Consider the following 25785-nt stretch of genomic DNA (forward strand, 5'->3'; position numbering starts at 1 on the left):
ACCACAGGACTTAGTGGGAAGGCAAGACTAGATGGACAAAAGGCATGTCTTTAAGGGGGAAAAAGGAACAAACCAGGACTCTCTTGTACATACAGATCAATCACTTTACATCAAGTAACTGCCTCAACAGGGAAGGAGCAGAAGGAGAACAGAACCAAAAGCTAACAATATCCAAACGGTGAGAGCAGAACTGTGGGTGACAAGGCAGCAGCTTAGCCAGGCTTCAGATGGAGCAAGGTAGACAGCTGTGACTCCAAGGGTTATTCTGTACATGTATTCCCCAGCGGAAGCGGTCTTGGGGAACGATGTACGTTCCTTCCATTGCGTGGAAGTAAGTCTGGGTCATCTGTAATAACTAATTTCCTGAGCAATCACAATCATCACAGACACAATCAATTTCAGGTCATATCCAACAAGGCAACCTCTTTCAGTCCTTTCCTTCACTACAGCAAAATCAGGATGCATGCACACCCCGGAGACTCACCTATCCTCGCCATGTGCTCTGCTTTCTTCACCTCTTGTTCTGCACGGGTCTTGAAACGGTTTGAAGTATATTTGTACATCCTGTGATGATCAAAACTTATTAATCAGCAAACTCAGCAGTAAGGTCAAACCAAGGTTTCATCACTGTATGAGAGAATAAGGTCTCCACATGCTACTCTACTCTTCTCAATAGAGTCAATGAACGGAGAAGGAGGTTTACATATCAGGAACTGGGCATTTTTGGATGCAGTTAGGAAAAAACTTTTTAAGTCAGAGATGCTTTAGTAGTAGCTGCAACCACAATATCCCCTTCTGCATTAGCCAGTGGGGGTGAAATATATCCATATTCTTGGAGGAAATCCCAAGGTTTAGAGGAATAACTTCTTCAGAAGCAGAAAGGAGGCGTGAATATATATGTAAAGCTTCTCAAAAACCTCCCATTACAGACAAATAACCCTTCCTTTCTCCTGCAAACAGCTGTCCACAGGTGCAGTCTGACAGTGGCCATCTTCATGCAGTGCTAGCTCAAAGCCTCTAAGTGGCAGAGCAACTCTCTGAACAGAGCTTCAAGTTTCAGCTCTAAAGTTTCAGGGCATTTCTGTATGCCACACATCTGACTCACAACTTTGTAAACTGGGCTTGAGTTGCAGTGGCTTGTTTCACCTTCCCTATGTCACAACATGCCAAATGCGGATCACAATCTGACTGACTGCTGCAGAGGGAAAGAGGCAGGTGTGTTTAAGAGGCAGAAGCTCGTGAGTATGCGTCACCTCTGTGCAGAGGTATGTAATTGGGGAAGAGGAGATGACACCAAGAAGGATGATCAGAGCCTGTAGGAACTCAAACTGCTTTGAGACACAAGGTTTTGAATGTATCGAGAGGAAAATGCCTTCCCAATAACTTTTTCTGAAAAAAGAAACCTCTCCAGCATTTAGCCAAAGCAAAACCCGCTAGAAATGCTGTTTTTACAGGGAAAAGTGGAAACAATAGGACGTAAGGCTTGATTGACCAACTCATTAACGTAGGAGGAACCACATTTAGATTCCAAGGAAAGAAAAGATCCCCCCAAATGGCAGATAATCTATCAGGATCCATGAGAAATCACCTTGCACAGACAAAAAATTTCGTTTAGGTAAGTTTCTGTGGGTGAGCACACATGGACGTCAATACTGACTTCAGAAATAGTCTCACCAACAGAAATCCCTTATTCCCAAATCCGGAAAATTCACACCACAAGCACAGTCCACTTAAACACATTTCTGCATTTACTAAACTCATTTTCTGCTATTCATAAGGATCTCCTCACTGGGGAAAAAGCAGGCAGGTGCTAACTCTTCCAGAAATCACCCAATAACCACGTTAGGAGATGCAGAGTCAGGTTTTTGGTGGCGCCATCTCCTCAAATCTACTTAAGGGCGATTAAAGCTACCTGGGGCCAAGAGAGAAAGAACACATTCTGAAAACTAGACTGCTTTCAACATGTTGGCATAATTAAATTACCTCATCTACATCCCGCCTCACTTTCCTGAGGGGGAAAAAAAAAAAAAGAGAAGCAGGGTGAAGCTGAATTATCTCAACATGCCCAGCTTATGGGGCAGGGCAGTACCCGCAGGGGACCTTACGGACAGCACCCACCCCCTTTGCAACAGGGTGCAGTGTGAGCAATTGCAGGGTGTCCCAGATAGGCACCATGAGCCATCGCTGTGGCCATCTTTCTTTTCCAGCACCAAATGACTTCAGTCACAGGCAGGAAAGCCCCTATTTAAGTGGCCTGGAACAGTGTACCTAGCAAAAACGTAAGGAAACAGACAGACAAGAAGTCTGCAGAACATGGTAGTAAAACACACTCTCCCAGCTTCAAGACATTCATTACGACTGCCTTGGAGTGCCCTCGTGAAGGGACACCCTTGCACATGGCCTGGCTACTTCTATCTGCATGGTCCACCCTGCTAAACAAGCTCAAACAGTTACTGCGGGAGGGAACGGATGGAAGTCATCCTTCAGGAGACACAAGCCGTTCCCAGGGAGGCTGGTACTGTGGCATCATGTCTGCAAACACTGGTGAGGGATCTGCACAAAATCAGCCTACCCCTGCCACTGGGATGTTACAGCCTCCACAAACGTATGGAGAAGCCTCTACCTACAGAAACAGGACTTCCAGAAAGGGCAGATGACAAAAGGAAAACAAGCGCCCTGCTCAGGAGACAAGCTGTGATTCCTGACAAAGAACAGTGCAATGGCTGCAAAACCTCCATTTTCAGTAAAGGTACTTAAATACCCTGAAGCCCACGACGGATTTCCAGTCTTTGTTCTGTAACACCAACACATTAACCTGCAGACAAGCCACGGTACAAGTTTTTACTTCAGAGATGACGGCAATCTGACTTACAGCCACCACCTCCTGAAGGCAACCCTCCTGAGCAGATCCTGAAAGCTGACCAGAGAGCAGAGAGACAAGCCAATGGCTGTACCTACCAATGTCCAACGTAAGGCATGAAAGCATCCCTTCAAACAGAAAGACACCTGGCCCAAAGTTCATCAAGAAGTACATAAAAAGACTGCAATCAGGAGTCATTTGTCAGCTCACCATCAGGTAATGACCTGCCCTTTGCATGCCAGGCTGGTTTATAACAGACTTTGTTGTAAAACCAACAATATGGATGGTCAGAGGTGTCTCCATACTGACAGATGAATGGCATTCCCTTACTGGCATTCCCTCACTGCCTTTATCAGGAGGATATGAATAAAATTAACACCTATTTAGGCTCAGGCATCATGACACTTCCCCAAAGACTAGCAAAGACCCCTCAAGTACGTACCACACGCAGCACACCATCTACTTGGGCTGTCAGACAGGAGAACCTTCACTGCCTGTTACTCATCCCTTTGCTGGACCAGGAGAGTTCAATGGCTACCTGGCCTAGGCTACTGAGGCTCTGCAAAAAACAGCTACGCTAAAGAGCAGAACATCACTGCCGCATCAACTGTCCTCTAAAGGAACATCTTAACAGTGGTACACTTCCCCCGTAAGCCCCCATACAAAACAGAGTTCCTGTGCAACTACAGGGGAGTAGTATTAACCTGCAGGGAACTCAAAGCCCAGTAGCTAACTGGGGATGCGTGAGCTCTGGCTCCAACTCTAAAGGGAAAATCCAGGGCATAAGCAACCCTTTTCAACAGGTTCAGGGAGAAAAAAGAAAAATATCACCTACAGCTGTAAAAGCAGAGTACTCCGCTCTCAGAATGGACTGATTTACTGGTTTTCCCTTGGGAAAGAGCCACCCAGGGCAGATTAAGCTCTGCTCAGGTGCCTGAAGGTAAAAGACTGAGTTTCCACAACCTGTCCAGGGCACAGTGTGGGCACCTACCCCAAGGGCTGTGCTAGGTCTCAGAACCCATGGTGAAGGTTTCGACGGCTCGTCCCGATGGCCACGCAGCTTCTGGAGCCCAAACCTGGTGTCAGGAGTCTGAGATCAGAAAGAGGCAGTCTGGACACTCTCCAGAAAGACCTGGTAAGGCTACGATAATTGCTCCAAGTCCAGGAAGATCTACACTGTGCTCTACAGAAAGGCCTTGTTTGCACAGTCTTTACTACTCTGCTGCAGAAGTGTGGATTTTGAATATAAATGTCTTTACAGCGTTGAGGAATCTTTATTGGTCTACCACCATAAGCAGATCTACAAAAAGTCTGCAAAGACGTGGCACAAGCAGATTTCTTAGATACACCTGCACCAGCACTGATCCCGTGAGCGTCAGCATGGGGCACCTTAGCTCAGCGTTGGGTTCATCCCTCAGCACCAGCTCCGTTTACCACAATTGGCTCCTGAGCACTTGGCATTACACCACTGGTATGAGACAACACCACAGCATTTCTTATCTCATCAGCCAGAGTAAACCGCTCTGCGGCTGGGCCTTCTTGCCCTCCAGGCCAGATCATTCACAAATTACCATTGCTGAGCAGTTACAATTTGTAGTTCCCCTTCAGCACCTGAAACTATTCCCCAAAAACAGCAAAAAGCAGACACATAATTGGTGATAGGGACTCAGAAGAGCTGCTGTCTAAATTGTCTAAAAACACAGTCTCTTTTTAACAGAAAACAGTCTTATGGTATAGGACAAAATTCTCATATCCCTCCCCAGGCATCGACTACTGACCACTTGAAAAAGAAGATACTGAAGCAGATGAACACCTGGGGTGACCTGATCCCTGTTATATTATCATGACACTGCTAGCACCGTCCCACAGCAATGGCATCCTGTCTTGGAGTCTCGCAAGAAGCTGGTCTCTGATGAGATAAAAACCTGTGGCCGCCTCCTCTGTTTTCTCTCTGTAGTACTTTCATTGGAATGCAGCACAAGAGGAAGCAGAACATGGCACTCAGACGTAGGTAAAACGCAGTCAGAAATTCAGAGATTCTCTACTCAGCAAATCAGGATTTACAGTGGCAAGTCAAGCTGCGCCTACCGATGGCCTTCTACAACGGAACGACTGGCTGGGTCAACAAGGGGAGAGCAGTGGGTGTCATGTCCCTTGACTTCGGTCAAGTTTCTGAAACCATTTCCCACATTTTCATTTAAGAAGCTAAGGAAGTATGAGCTTGACAGACAGACCAGCTGCAAGCTGAACTCTGGCCAGGCTCTTAGGGCAGCAATCAGTGGCGTGACATCGGATCATGGTTAGTAAAAGTACCCAACAGGTTGTTAGTGGGGCCGTAGTATTGAAACACTACTGCAGTCTGAAATGCTATACTAAAACAATCTGCAAATACTCTAAAAAATTACTACTATTTTATTAAGACAAATCATATTAAGGTATCGAGAATGCAGCCTGTGTGCTCCCAGGGACAGAACACTATTGCCTCAAGCAGACTTAAATACATGTCTTCCATTCCCGTCCTATCCTTATAACCTTTTCCAATCTCTGTTAAGCCAAATGACAGTACACCTCAGCTCACTTGCAATTTTTTTTTTAAGGGAATTTAAAAGGAAGATAGGGAAAGGCATTTCCCAATCCCTATTCAAACCTAGATCAGCTACATATAAAAGTTAATTTTCAAAGCAACCGCTTCAAAGCACTCAGTCTAGTTTATCTCCATAATTCTAATTAATAATTCTAATACCCACCATATGTATTTCCTTGTCCTACTTAAAAAACAGTTAACCAACAGTTTTGTATGGATATGGCATTTTAAACAATCAGTATCTTCATTTCTTTGTTTGCTCTGACAGGGAGCCAAATGGCACAAATTAGTCATGCCATTTTCAAAGGCATTAGATTTTCCACTATCTCCCTCTTTTTCCATGATGTTAATACCACATCCCATTCTCTTACGATCTGTTTCTGTGGCTTTAACATGGAATTATGCAGGATACACTCAGGGAGCAAAATGCTAAACCTTTTCTGTAAGGAAACTCCAAAAGGTCCCGCATGTCTGCAGACTTAGGGTCCAACACTTACCTCGGCTTGTACAGGCAGCAGGAAAGTCGCTTCGTTTGTACTTTGTGTCCGTTTATGAAGATCCTCATTCTGGGATCAATGTAAAGCACAGCAGCATAGGCACGGAAGGAGCGGCGCTCAGGCTTTCTGCAAGAGAGGGATGCTTACAGAGACTGAGTGGTTTGTTCCACATTTCCCTGTAGGACTACCAGAGTGTAGGACATTCTCCCAGTCTGGTCCATGTAGCCCAAAGAGGACTCCATCGACTCATCCCCTGAGTAATCAGTGTCTCTTTAGTCAGAGTGCTCATCTTGGAGTCTCTTTCAGTCTGCATTCCATTTTCTCTTTCCTTCACAGATTTTTCCCCTCCATTCCCCCCAGTTAAGAGCCACGACATACTACTGTCACAGAACCTCCTCCTCTATCCAAACCAAATGAACAAGTTTCTCCACAGACAAAACTCTTAAGATTCTCATTGCCCAAGAAACTGCTACCCAGGAGCCAAGTGACCAACAGAAGCACCTCCCCACACTGCTCTGCACCACCCCTGATGGATTTTAAGCACCTGTGGCAGGATTCACACCTCATGCAGCTGTAACTGTTACCATCTCAGCTCATAGCCATCTACTTCAAAATGTTCCAAAGAGACAACCTTCAGCAAGAAAGCCAGGCAAAAGGAAAGGCCTTTTTATTTCAATTACCATGCAGCTACATTAAGTGAGGCTTTTCTTTTCAATTTTTTCTACCTATGTCTTCTACAGAGATCTTCTATTGAGCTGTACATTTTAAATACTGTTACAAAACACTGATGCACATATTACTGTAGCTTGAAAAGGATGTTTTGAATACAGCTGGATAATAAAGGTCAAACCTATAAACCGGACCATTTAACACTAAGCGTGTGCCCCACTTTCTACTGCGTTCTCTTACCCTTCGGTTAGTCGGGAGTACGCTCCCACAGAAACTGCACTGATCACACACAGAAACGGAATCAAGGTCAGGAGGAAGAAGCTCCCTCCAGTGATCAGTGGTAATCATGAAAGCTCACCAGCAGGCATTAAAGAAACTGAGAAGCATATTAGATCCCCAAGTTCCCCAAGGACTTTGCTGCACCTGTGTACTCAATAAAATCAAGCTAATACACACAGAGATAGCTAGGTTTACAGTGTTTGAAACTGTATTTCTACGGGAAATTCAAGCACTTCAGGGAAGAAGCATGTAATCTCATAAAAAAGGTAAAGCTTGCTAGGTGTGCCCATGGAGCTGTGGGATTTAATCAAGCATTTGGCTCTGTTCAGCTCAGTTTTTCCTTTTCAGGCTACAAGTGAACAAAGCTTCCAGAAGGCTCACGTCAGAACCCTCCCCGATAAGTCGAGCAAACACTCAGCTCTCCCTGAACAGGGCCCTCTGCTCCTCCAGCTGCGCTCTGGGCACATCCTTCCTCCTCCTCCACAGGGAAGTCCAGGAGCTGCCCCTGCTCCCAGAAAGGCCTGGTGATACACCCCACCTGCACCCCCCCGTACCACTCGCTGACCTGTGCAGCACCTCGCATTTGGCCAGGGTTCATTTAATCACAAAACTGAACATCAGTTTGAGAGCAGCACAGGCTCACCACCAGCTGTCATTCTGAAGAAAACATCTTTGATGAGCGTTGAAAATTAAACCTGTACCTCAGGGCTCCTTTGTTTTAAGGTGCCTAAAGAAAGGCATTGAGCTTGCTGCTTTGACTAAGCTGAGACAACCCAACGCAGGCATTCACAGCAAACACACAACCATAATATCTGCGGGCTGTTTACATGCATGAACTCCAAATTGCTAAAGAACAAACTAAAGATGTGCTGGATTCTCCAATTCACCATAAAAAGAGAAGCTTTTAAAAAACACACGCATACAGCATATAGCCAAACCCTACACATAATTTAATCAGAGCGCAAGGCCCCATAACACCCGTCACACTTACGTTCCCTCTGGGGGTGTTTCTGCCATCTGAATGTCTTGGGGGTCAGAAGTCACATCCAGCTCTGGCTCTCCATTATCCATTAGTTTGAGGTTAAAAATGATCACCAGGGTGCCTGAGCAAGTAACAAGTTGATCAGGTGAATTCCAGCCAAATCCCAAATACCTTGCCCGTGACCAGCACCGTCCATACGTACCTTTCTCACCATGGATCTTATTAAACTGCTCCATCACTTCCTGTTCTGATTTGAAAGGGGAATACTTGTAAATTAGCTCTGTCTCAATACCAAATTTCTCCATGTTGTCAGTCACAGGCTCCCGGCTCCATGCGTTCCAGGTGGGCAGGGGAACGATGACCTGCAAATGGCATCATACCGAGAGCAACTCAGACTCACCCACTCTAGTCAGCCCCTTTTGTGGACCACGGCCCAGCAACTTACCCCTTCCAACAGTCCCCTAAGTCCCTGCAAGAGTCCTTCCTAGCTTTTCAGTGGTTTACACATCTGCAAATGCTCAAGGACCCCTCTTTGCCGGCCTCTGAGTTGCCTTCCTACACCTAGTCCCAGACTGAACCATTCTCAAGTACCCTGTACGGTACTGACTACTCACATGCTCAATGTCTTTTTTTCCCTCCTCTTGTAACCACTTTTATAATACTAAAAAAACACCCAAACTTTGCTTCTTTAAAAATGTCAACCTCTTTGCTTAACTTCTCTCTTGAACTCAAATATCCGTCACTCATATTTATCCTGATCTCACTCTTTATTATTTTTATAGGATTCTAGTAAGGTGTTTTCTGTCATTTAGAACAAAAACACAGAGAGAATTATAGACTGCTGCTGCCTATCAAGGACAGTGCATCCCATCCTCACTTTGGAATTGAGGTCAAGCCAAAATTTCTGGCTCCAGAGCCGCTGTGGGACCTACATCACTGTTCCCAACTTGCTCCAGCTATCACCTGAGCACTAGCAAGCACTGCTCCCTCAACAGCTTCTTTGTAGAGCTCCCTCCACTATCACAATGGAAAATGCTTTCTTAGATACTATTCCAGTGCAAATTTAAAACTTCATTATCAGCCTTGCCTGGAAAATACTTGTGCTTGAGCACAAAAATACTTACATGTTAAGAATGCCTGAATTATCTCTTAAGATACACAAGTTTTCAATAGATAGAACCACACTGATCTTTTATTTAAAAAAAAAAAATCCAAAAGAAGAGACATGTCTGGAGCTTATGACCTGCTGGTAGCAACTTCAATCACACCTTTAGTCCTCTACAGAAAATCAAATCAGAGCAATAAATTTAAATACATCTCAAACTCAAATTTTGTGAGAAAGGGAAAATGCAAGAAGTCTGGGCATGTCCTGAACTCAGCGTAAGCAACTTTAAGTGATTGAAATGAGCCCTTCAAACTTGCTGTAGTTTAGAGAGACCTCTCAGACAGAATAAAAACCAATAGGAAAAAATCTCTTATGACTTTGCAGAATTCCTACAAGTGTATCACCAAAAGAAAACCATACACTCATCCAATCAGAGTGGCAACCAACACTGACACAGACTCCTCTCCTCTGAGAGATGGCGAAGTGCGGATCAGACAGCATTCACTGTATTAGTTCATTACAACAAAGTACATGCAAACCTCATCAATGCCTTCTTCCTCATGGAACGTCCGTGACAAGAGGAGGCAGGTCATAGTGTTGTCTTTCTTCGTGAACAGGATAAAATCCTTCCCAATCCGCATGGAACCCCTGGAAACAGATTTCAGCCTGCATGTTACACCTGATACACAACACTGTCTAGAAAGCAGACCACATCACTGAGTTTTCTTCCTGTTACGTTCAATTATGAGATGCCAAAAACAGGTAAGGCAGAAGAAGAGCTTAAACAGCAACATCTCATTCCTTTCAAAAGGCATCTCAATCTGGACATTTTCATAACATTTCAAAACACTTAACAATAGTCACAATTAAAAGGTGTAGAAGCACAGTGTGGCTTTCCAGGCTCATACCATGTAGAAAGTTTTAAAAAAAAAAAATCTTTGTTTTTTACATCTAAAAAAGATCACTAAGGTGAGATGTGACAATAACCTTCAAATATATGAGCAGAAATATAAGTGAGGAGCAAATGCACACTTCATTTCACTCTACATGGAATGAACAGCAGCAGACAAGTTTCTGGGAGACAGACAATTTATTTTCTAATGTCTAACACACTGACATTTCAGCTAACGCAACTCAGCAGCTAGCTGTCACAAAAAGGGACAGTTCCATCTTCCTCCCCACTCTCTATCCCCAGTAGTGCCTTCTCCATCTTCTCTTTTACCCTATTACCCAACTCATCCAAAAAACCTTAACAGAAAAATGAACACTGCATCAAAAGAAGGATTAGTGTTCTGTCAGTTCAGTTCTCTTTAGATTGGCTTAATGCGATACCAAAGCTCACCTTTCACATGTTTAGGCTTCAGTCTGCATTTCCCAGCTGTAATATAGTATGTCTCTTGCTCAAGGTTAAGAACAGGACAGAGATCTGTCCTGGAAGTGCACAGGCAGGATCTGGGATCTGTCCTGCACTGCAGCTGGATCAATAGTATCTCAAGATCCCTTACATCCCCTTTTTTCCTTTCCCCCTAGATATTTACAGAGTCCCACAGATTTCCCCAGTAGGATGCATGTAAATAATCAAGCCACATGGAACAGCATAAAGCAGAACAGCCGATCACAGTAAGCCATAAAAGCCCTCTAACTTTCCCGAAGACATCAGTTCACCACCATTCTCCTTCCTAGCAAATGCCATTCTCCTTCCTAGCAGATCTCCTCCAACCAGTAAGATTTCCTTTCCTCCTCTGTTCCTCTGCCACTTAATCCCACTCCTCCTCTCACTCCTTCCATCATTCTCCTCCTTCTCCTCCTTCTCTGTGCATTTGGTTGATTTAAGAAAAAAAGAGAAGGTTTAAGTCCATTTGCCTTGCACCATACAACTTTCCTAGTGAGAAGCTGCAGCACTATTTTGCTTCAGCTTTACTGTCTGCCTGCCACAGGCATATTAAGGTTTTGTTTCCTGCTCTGTCATTTTTTTCCCCAGCTCTGACCTGTATCCTCTGCATCATGCAAACATAATGGCAAAACACTGTCATCAGCTTTGGAGAGACTTCTCTGCCACTGAAGAACTACAGCAGATGTTCACAGAGCTCCTATCTACCAAACCATCGTATCTTTATTTAGATTTCATCTGTCTTTTAGATTTCATTTGTCTTTTTTTTTTCCCTAGGAAAAAAGATATACACCTCCAAGCAAAAATACATTTACTATCTCAACTCTAACCTCCGCCATCTCAGGAGGCTGGCTTTTGTTATACCTACGATTTCAAGCCGTTCCCATACTGCCCAATTTGAGTTGACTCAGGTGATCGCTTGGCTGATTTACCGAATTGAATAACACTGGCAGCTTCATCTGGAACAAGAGACAGGAAACAAAAAAAGTTTATTTTAATATACAGACACACACACACACGCATCTTTTAGATAAACTTAGTCACCACGGTCAGTAGCACAGAAAGACTATAGCATGGAAGAGGCGAGGAGCCCACGTCAAAGTCTTATCCTGAAGCTCTGCCCTATAGCCCTGTAAGATACACATTGCTTGATGGCATTTACGTTATCAAAAGCTTTGTACAGATGCCATTACGCTGACAAAAAGAGTTTTAATTTTCAGACTAGCCCAGTGCCCCATCCGAACTGCACAAAGACATTTCTTTTTACACAAAAATGTCCACAAGCTGATCTGTTGTGTCCACCACAGTTATCAACATGCTCATAAACCAAAACATATCACGGGACACTGCAGCTCTGTGGTACTGCGTGTACTGCTGGCACCACAGCCTTGAAACCACTAGCATTAGAGCATAAGTCAGTACTATAAAAAGCATCCTGAATTCGGGATAAACATTACTTTTTCTCCATGGCGTTGAACTGAACACTATGATTAATTAATGCGCTAGTAAGAGAAAAGCTAATTTTCTTAGCAGGTGACTGGAGTACTGACAGCAGGACAGCTGGGGGTGAAAAGGCAGCACTGGCAAGTACCCCAGCAATTAATCAAGTATTCTACTAGCACGGGATGAAAGGAAAGGACACGATGGCTTTGCAGCCGAGAGGGTCTGTCATTTTTAGTTCAAGCCTTTCTATTGTTCAAGGGATAAAGCCTTTTAACATCATCCATAGGACAGAACAATTCCTCTCCCTTCCCCCAAGAGATAGCAATCGTTTCACCATAGATTTTACTGGGAGAAGTGAAATGCAATTCCAGAGACAAGGAACACGAAGTGCCTGAACAGGAAGGCTAATAACAATCAGAGCCCTCAAATGCGTACACAAGCTGTGAGGGAGCAGAGGACATCGCTCACCCCGCCAGTCAGTGATGCAGAGGCTGAGCCCATGGACAAGCTGGATTTAAGCACGCAGGAGACTTACCCAGGCCCCCGAGTACTGACAGTGAGTTTTTACAGTAAGGAGTTTAGTATGAACACTGTTGATCTAACACGAAATCACTGAGTTGGGTGTCAGAATGCCATTTTCCATTGAAATGACATTCAGATTTAAAGCCACAAATTACAATGCGAAAATACAGGAGGACAACTGCGCAAGCACCTCACTGCCTCAATTCAGTATGTTCATAATGGAGGCCCACAACTATTTCAAAACCAGCTTTTGACTGGACAAGAGTACCTCTTCCTTTCCTTCAGCCTACTACAGTATTTTCTAGCCAAATAAAGAAAACATTAGATTATCTCGTATTTGGAGATCTGGGTAAGGATACTGATGATGGTATTATTGTTACTATTATTACTATTACTGTGTTAGTTTTAAAGCCTGGTCAGAAAAGGGGATAGGGGATATTCTAAGAAAAGAAGGCTACTGGAACCCTTTTGCTATATAAAAAATTACATTAACAACTATTTTTAAGAAAACTTTGAGAAGACTAAAAACAGAAAAAAGTAATTGTCTGAAGCATTTCCTTTCTCAGAAAAAGTGACCATATGGTTTATCAATCAATACTGGATGTCCAAAACCACCCTATAAAGATTCTTCTTTCTGGGCAGAGGGTTGAAGGTGATGCTGAGCAGAGCGGACTACTCAGGAGCGAGGAAGTATCTCTGCTCCAGGCTTGCTGTCCTTGGGAGTGATTTAATCTTTACCTCCTCCCAAGAATTAAGGTACAAATGAATTTTTTTCTGGCTTTTTTGAGTTAAGGCTCTGGAGGGAGTTTCACTTAAGGCTATTTTAGTCACACTGTTTTCATTTTGTCATGTCTGAGTTACTGGATTTAAATAAAAAACAAGCTCCCTGGCAACAAAAAGGGGGGTGGTGTGATCTATGCCAAACAGACAAGAGAAAAAACAACCCAAAGGAATTCACCCAAGATGGCAGACTCATCTTCAGAGCCCAAGAAATGGAATCAAGGGCACAGATAAAAAAGTTTCTTAATAAGAAACATCAGATGCCTGGGATGAAGAACTGAGGGATGGAGCTGTTTAGTTCCTGACTGTTGGTCCTCCAGGACAGCAACAGAGCATCCTCCTGAACGACAGACAGGCTGGTACAGCACCCATGTTGGCTGACACACAACACGCCATCGGCATCGCTGCAGGCAGCTGCCTGCTCCCCTGCCATGGGTCACAGCCGTACCTCCCCGCTCCCCCGCCATGGGTCACAGCCGTACCTCCCCGCTCCCCTGCCATGGGTCACAGCCGTGCCTCCCTGCTCCCCCGCCATGGGTCACAGCCGTGCCTCCCTGCTCCCCCGCCATGGGTCACAGCTGTACCTCCCCGCTCCCCTGCAATGGGTCACAAGGCAGCCACTGAAGTCAGACCTGGCTTCACCCTTTGAGAAGAGTCCTTCTGTATTTCCAAGTTCTTCACTTGAGAACACCCTAAAGAAGGTCCCAGTCTGAGCCCAGAAAATTATCCTTCCTGCCTTCTCCATAAATTCATGTGCTATATTTGCATTAGGTGGAGTACTTGCAGTGGACACACCAGCACCCTCAAAAAATATCCTAGAGCCAAAGTATCTAATTTACTACCTGGGGGAAATCAGCCTAAACCAAGATTACTTCCAGTCAAGCTTTCCCCGGAACAAGGGAACAGGGGAGAAGCTCTGAGGTCTTTCATCACCGTTTGATATACGTTCCTGCCATTTATTTCAACAATCTGTTAACCTGAGAGGAAACGTCAATGTGCTACAAGGTTAAAGGGACATTTTCCCCTGAGAAATATGTAGACCACTCCCCTGAGAGTGGTCCCCTGAGTGTCACTGCCTACACACAAAAGCGTGTACACACACTTTAAAATAAGTGCTAGAATCCCAGTTACATTTAAACATCGTTCCTCACCGTTGTGAGCCTTGGATAAACAGGATTTTAAAAATACAAGATCTACTAAACTAACTAAGACATTAATACTTAATTAACTGCATCCAGTAAAACAAAAGCACTTTTGAGCTTCCAAACTTCAAAAATATAGTTTAAAGGAGCAAGAACTGATATATTTACTTCAATCCCTGGGAAAGCAATGGAACGAGTCCTCTTAAAAACTATTACAAGCCAAATGAAGCAGGTGATTGGGATAAGCCAGCATGGATTTACCAAAGGCAAGTCACGCCTGACTGACCCAGTCACCTTCTACAACAAGGCAGCACTTTCTGTCCACATGGGGAGAGCAGTGGATGTTTAGCTGGGCTTCAGTAAGGTGCTAGACACTATTTCCCACAGCCTTCTCCTGGACACACTGGCAAGACACAGATCAGACAGGTAGTCTGCAAGATGGGTAGGGAATTGGCTCACAGATCATGCTCAAAGGGTGATCATTAATGGTTTTTACTCCGGCTAGCAGCTTGTCACACATGGGGTCCCCCAGGGATTGATGCTGTGCCCCACGCTGTTCAACACCTTCATAAGGGATCTGGATGATGGGATCAAAAGCACCCTCACCAGGTTTGCTGATGGTGGTGAGCTGGACACATCAGAAGGGAGAGCCATCTTAGAGAGAGACCTGGACAGACTGGAAGAGTGGGCATGTAAGACCTGCATGAAGTTCAAGGGAAGGGATGAAATAACCAAAGAGCCCAGTACAGGCTGGGATCTGTGTGGCTGGGGAGCAGCCTTGCTGAAAGGGATCTGGGGGTCCTGGTGGACAACAACCTGAACATGAGTCAGCAGTGCATTACTTCAGCAAAGAAGGCAGATGGCATCCTGGGCTACATCCCACTCTACTCGGTGCGTGTCAGGCTGCACCTGGAGTACTAGGTCCAGTTCTGGTCTCCTCAATTCAAGAAAGACGCAGACAGACTGGACAGGGTCCAAAGGAGAAGACGATCAAAGGGCTGGAGAACCTGCCCTATGAGAAAAGACTGAAGGAGGTAGGTCTCTTCTTTCTGGAGAAGAAAAGGCTCAGGGGGAATCTCATCACAGTATTCCAATACTAAAAGGGCAGCTACAAAGAGGATGAAGGCTCTCTCTTCACAATGAGCCACACAGGAAAGACAAGGGGCAACAGGTACAAGTTGCACTGGGAGAGGTTTCATCTCAATATAAGTGTTAAGAAATATTAGTCATTCAGCTTAAATCAGTAAGTTTTAAATAGAATGAATCACTCAGAGTCAACCATTTAGCATTAGGACACAGGGGTTATAATATAATGTTATGCAATTTGGTATACCGCTTGTTTATCACTTACTTAGCACGAGTAGCTAGATTTGCTGAAGCCTTAGGCTGCAAGCTGTGAACTTTCATCTAGATGTGCTTTTGGCTGGGATAGTTGTTAGATTTTCTTCCTAGTAGATAGATTTTCTTCCTAGTAGCTGGTACAGTGCTATGTTGGATTTAGTATGAGAATGATGTTGATAACACACTGATGTTTTAGTTGTTGCTAAGCAGTGCTTATCCTAAGTCTAGGACTTTTCAGTTTCCTATGCTCTGCCAGCGAGCAGGCGCACAAAAAGTGCAAACCAGAAGATAAGGAGGCTACGACCATCAGCAGAAGCTGCAACTCGACAACATAAGAACAGTTAACGGCCTGCATGGAGACAGAGAAAGAATCCAGTAAGGTGTTAGAGGACCCCAGACCAGAAATCACCATTGGTCCACAAACACGCGTGAAGAATGCACGAGGGGCAGGCGCATAAATTGTAAGGGTATAATTGCCTGGGGATTTCTTTGTTCAGGGTCCCTCTCCAGAGGCACCCAGCTCGAGTGTTTTTTTCCAGCTGCACCATCTGAACAAATTACTTTTTTTTAAAATAAGATTTGATGCCTGACACTCTGCTATGGGAAACCTAGGCTCGATCCTGAGAGAAGAGGAAGCACTCGAGAGTGAGTGTGTGTGTGAGTGAGGAGCTGAAGGTGCATCCGTTGGCTCACTGGAGCTACCTGCTGTGAAAGGACTCCGGTCCAAGCAGTTAAAGTCTTGGGTGGTGTGTGTGCGACTCCTTGAATGGTGTGCGAATGGTTGGGCAGCAGCTTCTCTCTTAACAATAAGAAAGGAATTTTGCAGAGTGAGAACAATCAATCACTGGGATGTGGTGGAGTCCCCATCACTGGTGGTTTTTAAGACGTGTCAGGACAGGGTGCTAAATCATCTCATCTAGGCTCCCTTTCCCACAAAAGGTTGGGCCAGATGACCTTTGAGCTCTCTCCCAGTCTGGGCTGTTCTATGGTTCTATGATTCTAAAATGCATGTTAAAGACTTATTTTCTTCTGTCTTTTAAGAATACAATTACAGATCACTTCCTAAATTAGTTGTTATACTTTTTCAACCTACAAGTTGATTCATTGACTCATTCAACCTACATTTTGATACATTAAATTCATGCAGCACCTTCAGAGCCCAAGCAGTAGGTAAAATTCTCAAGTCTAAGTATCCTCAGTAGTGATGCCACTGACAGTATGGGAAATCCTGACCTAAGATGTTCTGCATGAGATCTACTGTTTGGTTTTCTAATTGACTCCTATTTAGTCCCTTATGAAAAAAACAAACTTCTGTATCAGTACTATTATCCTAATATCTCCTTGTGGGATGCGATGCTTTTTTAGAAAAAATCTGTACTGTGGCATCACTGAATTCTCAGATCTTTTCATAACTTATGATTCTACAACGTAAGATGTTTGCAGCTTGAGTACAAATGTATTTTGATCTTCAGACCACACAATCCAGTGTGATCATTAAGAGAGCCAAGGCAGCAGGTTCTGAATGCAACTGTAGTAGGAGTCATTTAACAAACACACCTAGTTTTTAGAAACGATCATCACTTATACCTTCCACTAATTTCAGCTGAGGAGCTGCCATCTGGCTTGACAATCAAGAAGCCATCAGAAAGAGCACTCAAATTTGGCCTACTGCCTCACTATAGCCTTCTCTGTTTTTACAGCTTGCCAGACAAATCTAGAATTGTCCAACACAGAATAAGACCAACGAGACTGAACAGCAACAGGACAAAGTAACACAGAGAACGTGATAATGGAACAGTTCACTTGAGCAGTTCAACTCTTCCCTCTGTGTGAAAGCACCCAGAGATACCTGGGTTCATTTACTCATCCTCCCAGACGATGCCTCACCCAGCCTTCTAAGCTGTCCTTTCAATGTACTCAGGAAGATCACATGCTAGTGTGGGCTCCAACAGCACCATGGCAAGTCACGTAGTTATTCTTTTTAACACATCAGCTTTAGGTACAATAAAAATAATCCCTAATTAAAATTATCATGCGGAAAAATAAAACACTCCCAAGCTCTATGATTTCTGTTGAAGGAAAGTCTGTATGGATGTTGACACTATTTTCAAAACAAAAAGGCAGAAAAGTCCAATAAAAGGTCTTCTGCTGACATCTCCTAAAATCAGCTTTCAGAGATCTTCAAGATGTCTTTAAAACTGGTACGTTTGCATTATGAGAAATTAAAACTCAGACCCCTATAGCTAGGGACAGAAACAGAAAGCGGCCCATGTACGGAGTTAGAATAACAGACTCTCCCCAGGGACTTTTGTCTCTGTTGACAGGCAAACAGTGCAGCAAATGAAATTTCTACCTGGCTGCCCTTGGTCAAGTGACTTTCAAATGCCTATCAAGTTTATTATGACCATCCAGCGTTGAAGCTATGAAGATGTGATCACCAGAGCTACACTCTGCCTCAAAACAATATGGGTCAGACTACTGAAAATTATGAAGGGCTTTTTTGAAAGCGCTAAACAAAGCTGCATACCAATTTTACATTCTGAAAAGCAATATCCTGGAAAGGGACAAAGATATCTTCACAGCCTATTTAAAATAAAATTTTTAAAAAATATTTTTTTTCAGACACAGAATGAACCACACTTCGATGCAAGCATCAAGACAGTCAAAGGACATAAATTATATGGTATTTGCTGTATATGATGCATAGGGCTGTGAAATACCACTACAACCCCAGTACCTGTCGATTTTCTTTACAGAATATCTCACACTAACAAAGTCAGGATAAAATCCTTCCAGATTTAGCAGAAAGATCAGTCAAAAGAAGCAACTTAATACTTAGCCAATACTTAAATTCCACTTTGTCACAAAATCAGCAATACAGGAGCAACAACAGCATAAAAGCTGCTATTAGACTCCGCGGCACTAGAACAGATATTTGTCACCTTCTGCTCTTGATCCAGAGACAAACATGTAGTTTTCAAGACATGCAGAAAAGGTTGTATTTCTCCCTGACCCAAAGGCTGGTGAGAAGGTCACAGTTAAGTCTTTGAACTTGTTTTACAGATGGGGCTTAATTGCTTCCTTCTATTCCATTGGTGACAGAAAAGTACTCTCAGAAGACCTGTTTAGCATCCTTAATTGTATTACAGAGAATACACAGAAGGTATCCAGAGTTCAAACTAAATTCCTTCATGTAGGTCACAAATCTGCATATCAAAGACTAATGCATTTTTATAAGCGTTAATAAACAGAACTAAATGCTCCATATCACAAGAGGATTTTAACGTAATGAAGGATCAGAACAAAAATGTTGATGCTTATTTACCCATCTCGCCCTCACTTCTCCAAAACCTTCCAATTTAGCCCAACTTTTCTCTCCAGTAGAGAGCTCCTCACAGGAGGATCCATCCATCTTCAAGACACAATGAAGGTGGTGTGGGTTGACAGTGCTGTTCACTGATGCTAAAGCAAAGCAAGAAGGCTTTCCTCCTGCTAGATACAACATCAATTTACATCAGTTCTTACGACGAGGCAGAAATATATTGGTTACATTCTTCTCATGCTCCTACAATTGTATATTGTCAAGTATTGATCTCAATCACAATGCCAATAATGAAAAAATGGCAAAATGCTTTCAAAGCTAAGCTTTCAATTTCTGCCATGGCACACTTTCTTATTAGAGCTGAGATACATTAACCGCTTGGCAGCCTCTAATGGGGAAAAGGGTTATGCCCATTAAAGTTTGTACTTATTCCCTTTTCTGGCTACACTATTCTCCCTCCAGCCCCAAGGCCAACTTTGGTGTGCTGGAAAACCACAGACCAGGCTGACTCCACTCTGTAATGCAGCAAAACACTTTTCTTTTGGCCAGGTTATTTTTCTGCAACTGAAGAGGTGAACAGCTCGATATATGATACAGTGTGAAAGAGCCAGTGCAGAGGCAGGAACACGTATTCAGGCATGGAACATGACCCTTTCAACAGAACCAAGCTGTTAATTTAGCTTAAGCCATAACATGAAACCTCAGCTTAAAAACCCAAGTGTTAACTTCCTGTCACTTACTTGAATCCATTCCCGTTCCATCATCCAAAAAACACAGCATAAATCCACCTCGTAGGTCTTCCCGACGCTCTACAAGAGAAGAGTTATTCAGTACTCTCACAAGCAAAAGTTAAAAGCTCCATAAAACGGAATCAGTGTTCACGACAGAAGTAACACAATAAACAGGACTTTCACAACCCCAACATGGCCAAGCTGTAAGAAAGAGCACCAGATTTTTCTTACAGAATGACTAAGAACTTCTCCTGCACTTTAAACTGTATGTAAATGTACGCTACAAGAGTATATTGTAAAAGTGGGTTTCTTAAGCATCCAGTATAAACAGCTACTCACTTTACCTGTCCTCAGCTGAAGGCTCATCTAAGGGCTTACCCAAGTTATTTGTAAAGGTACTGCTTTTTGAAAGACAACAGACACTGGGGTACAGGAGAAAGAGCAGAATCATAGAACCATAGAATTATATAAGTTAAGATCATCAAGTCCAAACATAGATCTAACACTGCCAAGTCCAACACTAAACCATGTCCCCAAACCACATCTACATGTCTTTTAAATACCTCCAGGGATGATGACTCAACCACTTCCCTGTGCAGCCTGTTCCAGTGCATGACAACCCTTTTGGTGTGTGCTGGTTTCGGCTGTGGTAGAGTTAATTTTCTTCATAGTAGCTTGGATGGGGCTATCTTTTGGATTTGTGCTGAGAACAGTGTTGATAACACAGGGACGTTTTTGTTATTGCTGAGCAGCGCTTACACAGAGTCAAGGCCTTTTCTGCTCCTCCCACCACCCCAACAGTGAGTAGGCTGGGGGTGCACAAGAATTTGTGAGGGGACACAGCTGGGACGACTGACCACAACTGGCCCAAGGAATATTCCATGCCATGACATCACGCTCAGCATATAAAGCTGGGGGAAGAAGAAGGAAGAGGGGACACTTGGCGTTATGGCATTCATCGTCCCAAGTAACTGTCAGGTGTGATGGAGCCCAGCTTTCCTGGAGATTAAACACCCGCCCACCGATGGGAAGCAGTGAATGAATTCCGTGTTTTGCCTGGCTTGTACACACAGCTTTTGCTTTACTTATTAAACTGTCTTTATCTCAATCCACAAGTTTTCTCACTTTTACTCTTCCAATTCTCTCCCCCACCCCATCGGGGGAGGGCGAGCAGCTGCGTGGGGCTTAGTTGCCAACTGGGCTTACACCACGACAGTCTTTTTTGGTGCCCAACGTGGGGCTCGAAGGGTTTGAGATAACCATCACAGAATCACAGAATGGTTTGGGTTGGAAGGGACCTTAAAGACCATGTAGTTCCAACCTCCCTGCCACAGGCAGGGACACCTTCCACTAGACCAGGTTGCTCCAAGCCCCATCCAACCTGCCCTTGAACACTGCCAGGGAGGGGGCAGCCACAGCTTCTCTGGGCAACCTGGGCCAGGGTCTCACCACCCTCACAGCAAAGAATTTCTTCCTAAGATCTAACCTAAATCTCCCCTCTTTCAGTTTAAAACCATTCCCCCTCGTCCTATCACTCCATGCCCTTGTAAAAAGCCCCTCTCCAGCTTTCCCGTAGCCCCTTCAGGTGCTGGAAGCTCTAAGCTCTAAGGTGCTGGAAGCTCTAAGGTCTCCCTGGAGCCTTCTCTTCTCCAGGCTGAACAGCCCCAACTCTCTCAGCCTGTCTTCATAGCAGAGGTGCTCCAGCGCTCTGATCATCTTCGTGGCCTCCTCTGGACTCGCTCCAACAGGTCCATGTCCTTCTTGGTCCTGACGACAGATTTGATTGCATTGTGCTAGATCGAATTTATAGCTGTTATTGCTTTTTAGCTGTTAATCGGCAGGCTCCTCTGCTTGCCAAGGGACTTGCTTGCCTTACTGTAAATTAGAGTCTAGTGCTTGCAAGTGGCTGCTTTTTGCTTTCGCTGCTTGCTGTATTGCTGTACTGCTGATCATCTTACTCTGCTGTGCCTGGGAACATTTTGATAACAGCAATGGCGATGCACCTGGGCTGGCAGATGGCCAGGGCATTGCTGCTGTTTCTGTGCTGCTGTACTGGACAGGCTGGAACTCCAATGTGAACTCGAGTCGAAGGGACTGTGACCTGTGGATGAGTCCATGCAGGAGCAGGAAACCCCGAATGGTCTGTGACCATGGATAAGCCCATGCCAGAGCAGGTATATCTCAAAGCATCTGTGGCCGTGGTTATGTCTGTGCCGCAGCAGGTATACCTCTGAAGAGACTGCGGCCCAAGGATAAGTTCATGCTGGCAAAGGCACATCTCAAATCATCTGTGGCTGTGGGTAAATCCATGCTGCAGCAGGTACACCTTGAAACATAAGTGGCTGTGCATGAGGTCATGCTGGAGCACCTCAAAGTGTGTGGCCATGGATAAGCCCACAACAGAGCAGGTACTCCTCTGCAGGGACTGCAGCCATGGGTAAGGCCACGTTGGAGCAGGTTTACTGCCAAAACCAGCACACAGTGAAGAAATTGTTCCTGATATCCAATCTAAACCTCCCCTGGTGCAACCTGAGGCCATTTCCTCTTGTCCTGTCACTTGTTACTTGGGAAAAGAGACCGACCCCCGCCTCGCTACACCCTCCTTTCAGGCAGTTATACAGAGCGATATGGTCTCCCCTGAGCCTCCTTTTCTTCAGGCTAAACACCCCCAGTTCCCTCAGCTGCTCATCACCACACTTGTGCTCCAGACCCTTCACCAGCTTCACTGCTCTTCTTTGGATGCGCTCCAGCACTTCAATGTCTTTGTTGTAGTGAGGGGCCCAAAACTGAACACAGTAATGGGCCTAAACACCCTCACTCTTATTCTACCAGGTACAATACACATTTGCAGCCTAAATCCAAGTTAACTACTGACTTAACTGCTGACTTGCAAGGAAGCAGCAAGAGTGACTTACCAGTATAAATGTCTATTCTCGTGGCATCTGCATCTCTACAAAGCAATAAAAACACAATCAGTATTCAAATGTAAAATAGAAATGAAGCCAAAATCCAGGCACATGCAATAATTTCCAAAATTAACTGGCTGCACAGATAGAAGTCCACACAGGCCCCACAGTCAGCACTAATAGACAAGTTAAAAGACATATTGTTCTACTTTTTGCCTACTTGAACCCAAACTCCAGCACAAGACATTGCATGTCACACAACTAAACCTAGTTACAGTGACTATCATTGGCTTTTTAACATAAGTCACACTGGGGGGGGGGCAGGGGATATCAAATAAACACACACTTCCGAGCTCCCTCCTGTATGAAACAAACAATATCTACATTTTCTCTGTCAAACTACCTATGAAAAGTTTAGTAACTCCGCATAAAACTCCATCCAAATACATTCAAGGCTGTCATGGGAAACCATGTCAGAACAACATCATTTAAGTAAAGCGCTTCATACACTGTGCATCCTCCTCTGTATTTGAAAAAGCAGCACAGACAGCACTACTGCTCTCTTCTCAAAATCAACTTTTTTTTTTTTTTCATGAAGACCATCACATACCCTTGGTTTGCTGATCAGAAGAATGCAGTTGTAGTGCTGTAATAAAACCCCACTTCCCAAAGTCACTTTGTTTTGTCTTTGTATCTCCACCCAAATACAGCTACCTCCTTCCCAGAAGGCCAAGCTCTCTTTTGCCAGAGCAGGAACCATGAGGTTGAAGAGAAAACCACCCATTAATCCCAAAGACGCTACATTTGATTATGTTGTAGAAAAAGTGAAAACAGTAACAGTGTGCACACACACAAGGCTGATACCCTACACAGAATTTTTCCTACACAGAAATCTTCCAGTTTCAGCTCCTTACATTCCAAACTGCATAGTGTGGCAATTCACACTTGATAGAAAATGATCTCAAAATATTTCCATAATGCCACATCAGAATATTTTGTGAAGCTCAAGGATAGTATGCAAGGCTTGGGATGCAGCTATAGCCCGGATTCCTGAATGCAAACATGAGAAATGTGGCCTAAAACCTGCGATCCAAATACCAAGTCTCCTCTCAAGTGTCACAATTGCTCTAACTGTTCTTGCTCTATTTTTCAACATCCCGCTTCTGATTTAATTTTCATCCTATTACCATGCTTGACACTAAAAGTCAAGGATTATTGAAGTATCTTAAGAGTCCCAGCTCTAGTAATTATTATTTTACCAATTCCTTTAAACAAAAAGGCAGACTTATTTTTTCCTTAAATCCATCTCATGTCTTCTAACCATTTCCCCTCCAATCTGAATTGTTCTATGATTCATTCAAATTTACCTTTTCAGGAATAATACTTTTTTTTTTTTTAGGGGGTAGATGTGGCGGTATAAGAGGACCAAGGGAAATATTCCTACTAAACTACAGCAAAGTCTTCTATTTTGTATTTTTCCTGAAGTCTACTAGAAGTGAAAATTGCTCAAGATCAATGAATAGACAGGTTGATTAAATCTTAACCGAATTTACCTTGGGAATTAGGCAGTCTCAGGTACATACCTGGCATTATCTACAAGTTCAGCAAGGGCACCGAACAAGAACTCATGGGTAGTTCTGCAACGAAACACAGAATCACGAGGGTTACACTGACACTTAAAAAGAGATACCTTTAAATAAACAAGAATCTCAACCACGTTTTAAGCAAATCCAATTGTATGTGTACAATACCCACGCCTGCCGCTGACGGCAGACTAGAAATGAGCGTTTTACTGTCTAGAGGCAGACACGCAGCAGACAGGCTGCCCCATGGAGACTCTGACTCAACAAACTGCTATTTGCTACGGTCTAAAAACATTGCACGGTAAACAGACACAACAGAGAAAATTATTGACCTAATGAACCAGCCTATGAACCAGTCAACAATTCATATAAATCCATAATTATTCACCACATTGCCAGGTCTCTTCACGGCAACTAAACACTGCCTATATGTAAAACACAGACAGATGAGTCTGTAAGGTCTGTCTCCCCCATGCATGTATTCACTTTGCAGAAGTTATATCTGACAGGAAGAAGCTTCCAGATCCTGGGATACTTCCAATAGCTGCAACTGCTCCTAATCCAGAGAAAGACAGTCTTCTGCCACCACTGTACCATGCCACCTTCCAAACTCAACGCTAAAATCATCTAGCTAAAATCATTCAGCACAACCTCAAAAGCCACGTTTAGTTTCCAGCCTCTTAACTGCCACTCATTTGAAAGCCATTAGTTATGTGCCTTAACCTTGAAAGAAGATACATGATGAGAAAACCTTAAACAGCTAATAAAACCATTACAATACACTGTGTGCAAACATTACTGTAATATCTCCACTGAACACCCAACTTGGCGACATATCTTCAAAATCTAACAATTATTTCAAATGTAGATGAGCCACATCAACCTTAATAGTAACAGCAGCTACAAGACCTGGAAAAACAGTTACTGGAATTTGTTGCTCATCTAGGATGCTCTATGAAAAGACTGAGTCCTCAGAAACTGTTTTAATCTACATGTTTTAGTTTGCATGAAAACTCCTTACATACAATCTGCTTTCACTACTACACAAAAAGGCCAACAGGTGATCAAACAGAAAGTGATACTTATTCATTATTTTCAGCTTTCGAAGAACAGATACATAGGTACTTCCCACACACAAAATATATAGCTGTCCATGACGCTAATAATCACAAATGAACTTTCATATCCGTCTTCAATATCATGATACCTAACCCACCAACACAGCTCCAGGTAAAACATATCAGCTTTCAAAGCTATCACTAGAACCACGGGAACAGAGATTTCCGTCTCTGCAGGCTCCTATTTGCCCACGCAGAGGCAAGAGAGAGAAGGCAACGGTGTTTTGAAGACTGTCTTCCCAATCAGAAAGCTTCCACAGAAGCTCAAACCTGGTATTCTTTCCTTTGAGCACGATTTCCTGTGCACAGATTTCAAGTGCTCCCTTGAGTTTACGAGCACCTATTCTGCTCCACAAATCAATATCCTAGAATTTTATTTAGGAAGTAACCCATGTCAGGAAAAAAACATAAGCAAATGGATGCTTTAGCACTAGTAACTATGCTTCATTAGCAGCTTTCACTCTACAATTTAAAGAATGCTTCAAACTAAGGAAAAGATGCAAAGAAGATACAAATACGGATTTCCAAAGA

General features: G+C 43.7%; 1 protein-coding gene across 7 annotated transcripts in view; it reads right to left on the reverse strand.

The window, feature by feature from the left end:
* MORC2 (MORC family CW-type zinc finger 2) overlaps positions 1-25785 on the reverse strand; it is a 61174-nt gene that overhangs the window by 27613 nt on the left and 7776 nt on the right. For 5 of the 7 annotated variants that reach the window (XM_068412750.1, XM_068412749.1, XM_068412752.1 and 2 more), the window contains exons 2-10: positions 24137-24190; positions 22563-22597; positions 19657-19725; positions 11235-11325; positions 9516-9624; positions 8074-8233; positions 7881-7992; positions 5942-6067; positions 485-564 (exon numbers count right to left, since the gene is read on the reverse strand). In XM_068412750.1, the coding sequence (XP_068268851.1) occupies positions 485-564; positions 5942-6067; positions 7881-7992; positions 8074-8233; positions 9516-9624; positions 11235-11325; positions 19657-19725; positions 22563-22597; positions 24137-24190 (836 nt within the window). Of the gene's footprint in view, positions 1-484; positions 565-5941; positions 6068-7880; positions 7993-8073; positions 8234-9515; positions 9625-10318; positions 10408-11230; positions 11326-19656; positions 19726-22562; positions 22598-24136; positions 24191-25785 lie in introns of those variants that run through there. The other 2 variants (XM_068412753.1, XM_068412754.1) reach the window with 2 other exon arrangements.

Source organism: Nyctibius grandis, chromosome 14 (assembly GCF_013368605.1).
Source record: "Nyctibius grandis isolate bNycGra1 chromosome 14, bNycGra1.pri, whole genome shotgun sequence".
Taxonomy (NCBI): Eukaryota; Metazoa; Chordata; class Aves; order Nyctibiiformes; family Nyctibiidae; genus Nyctibius; species Nyctibius grandis.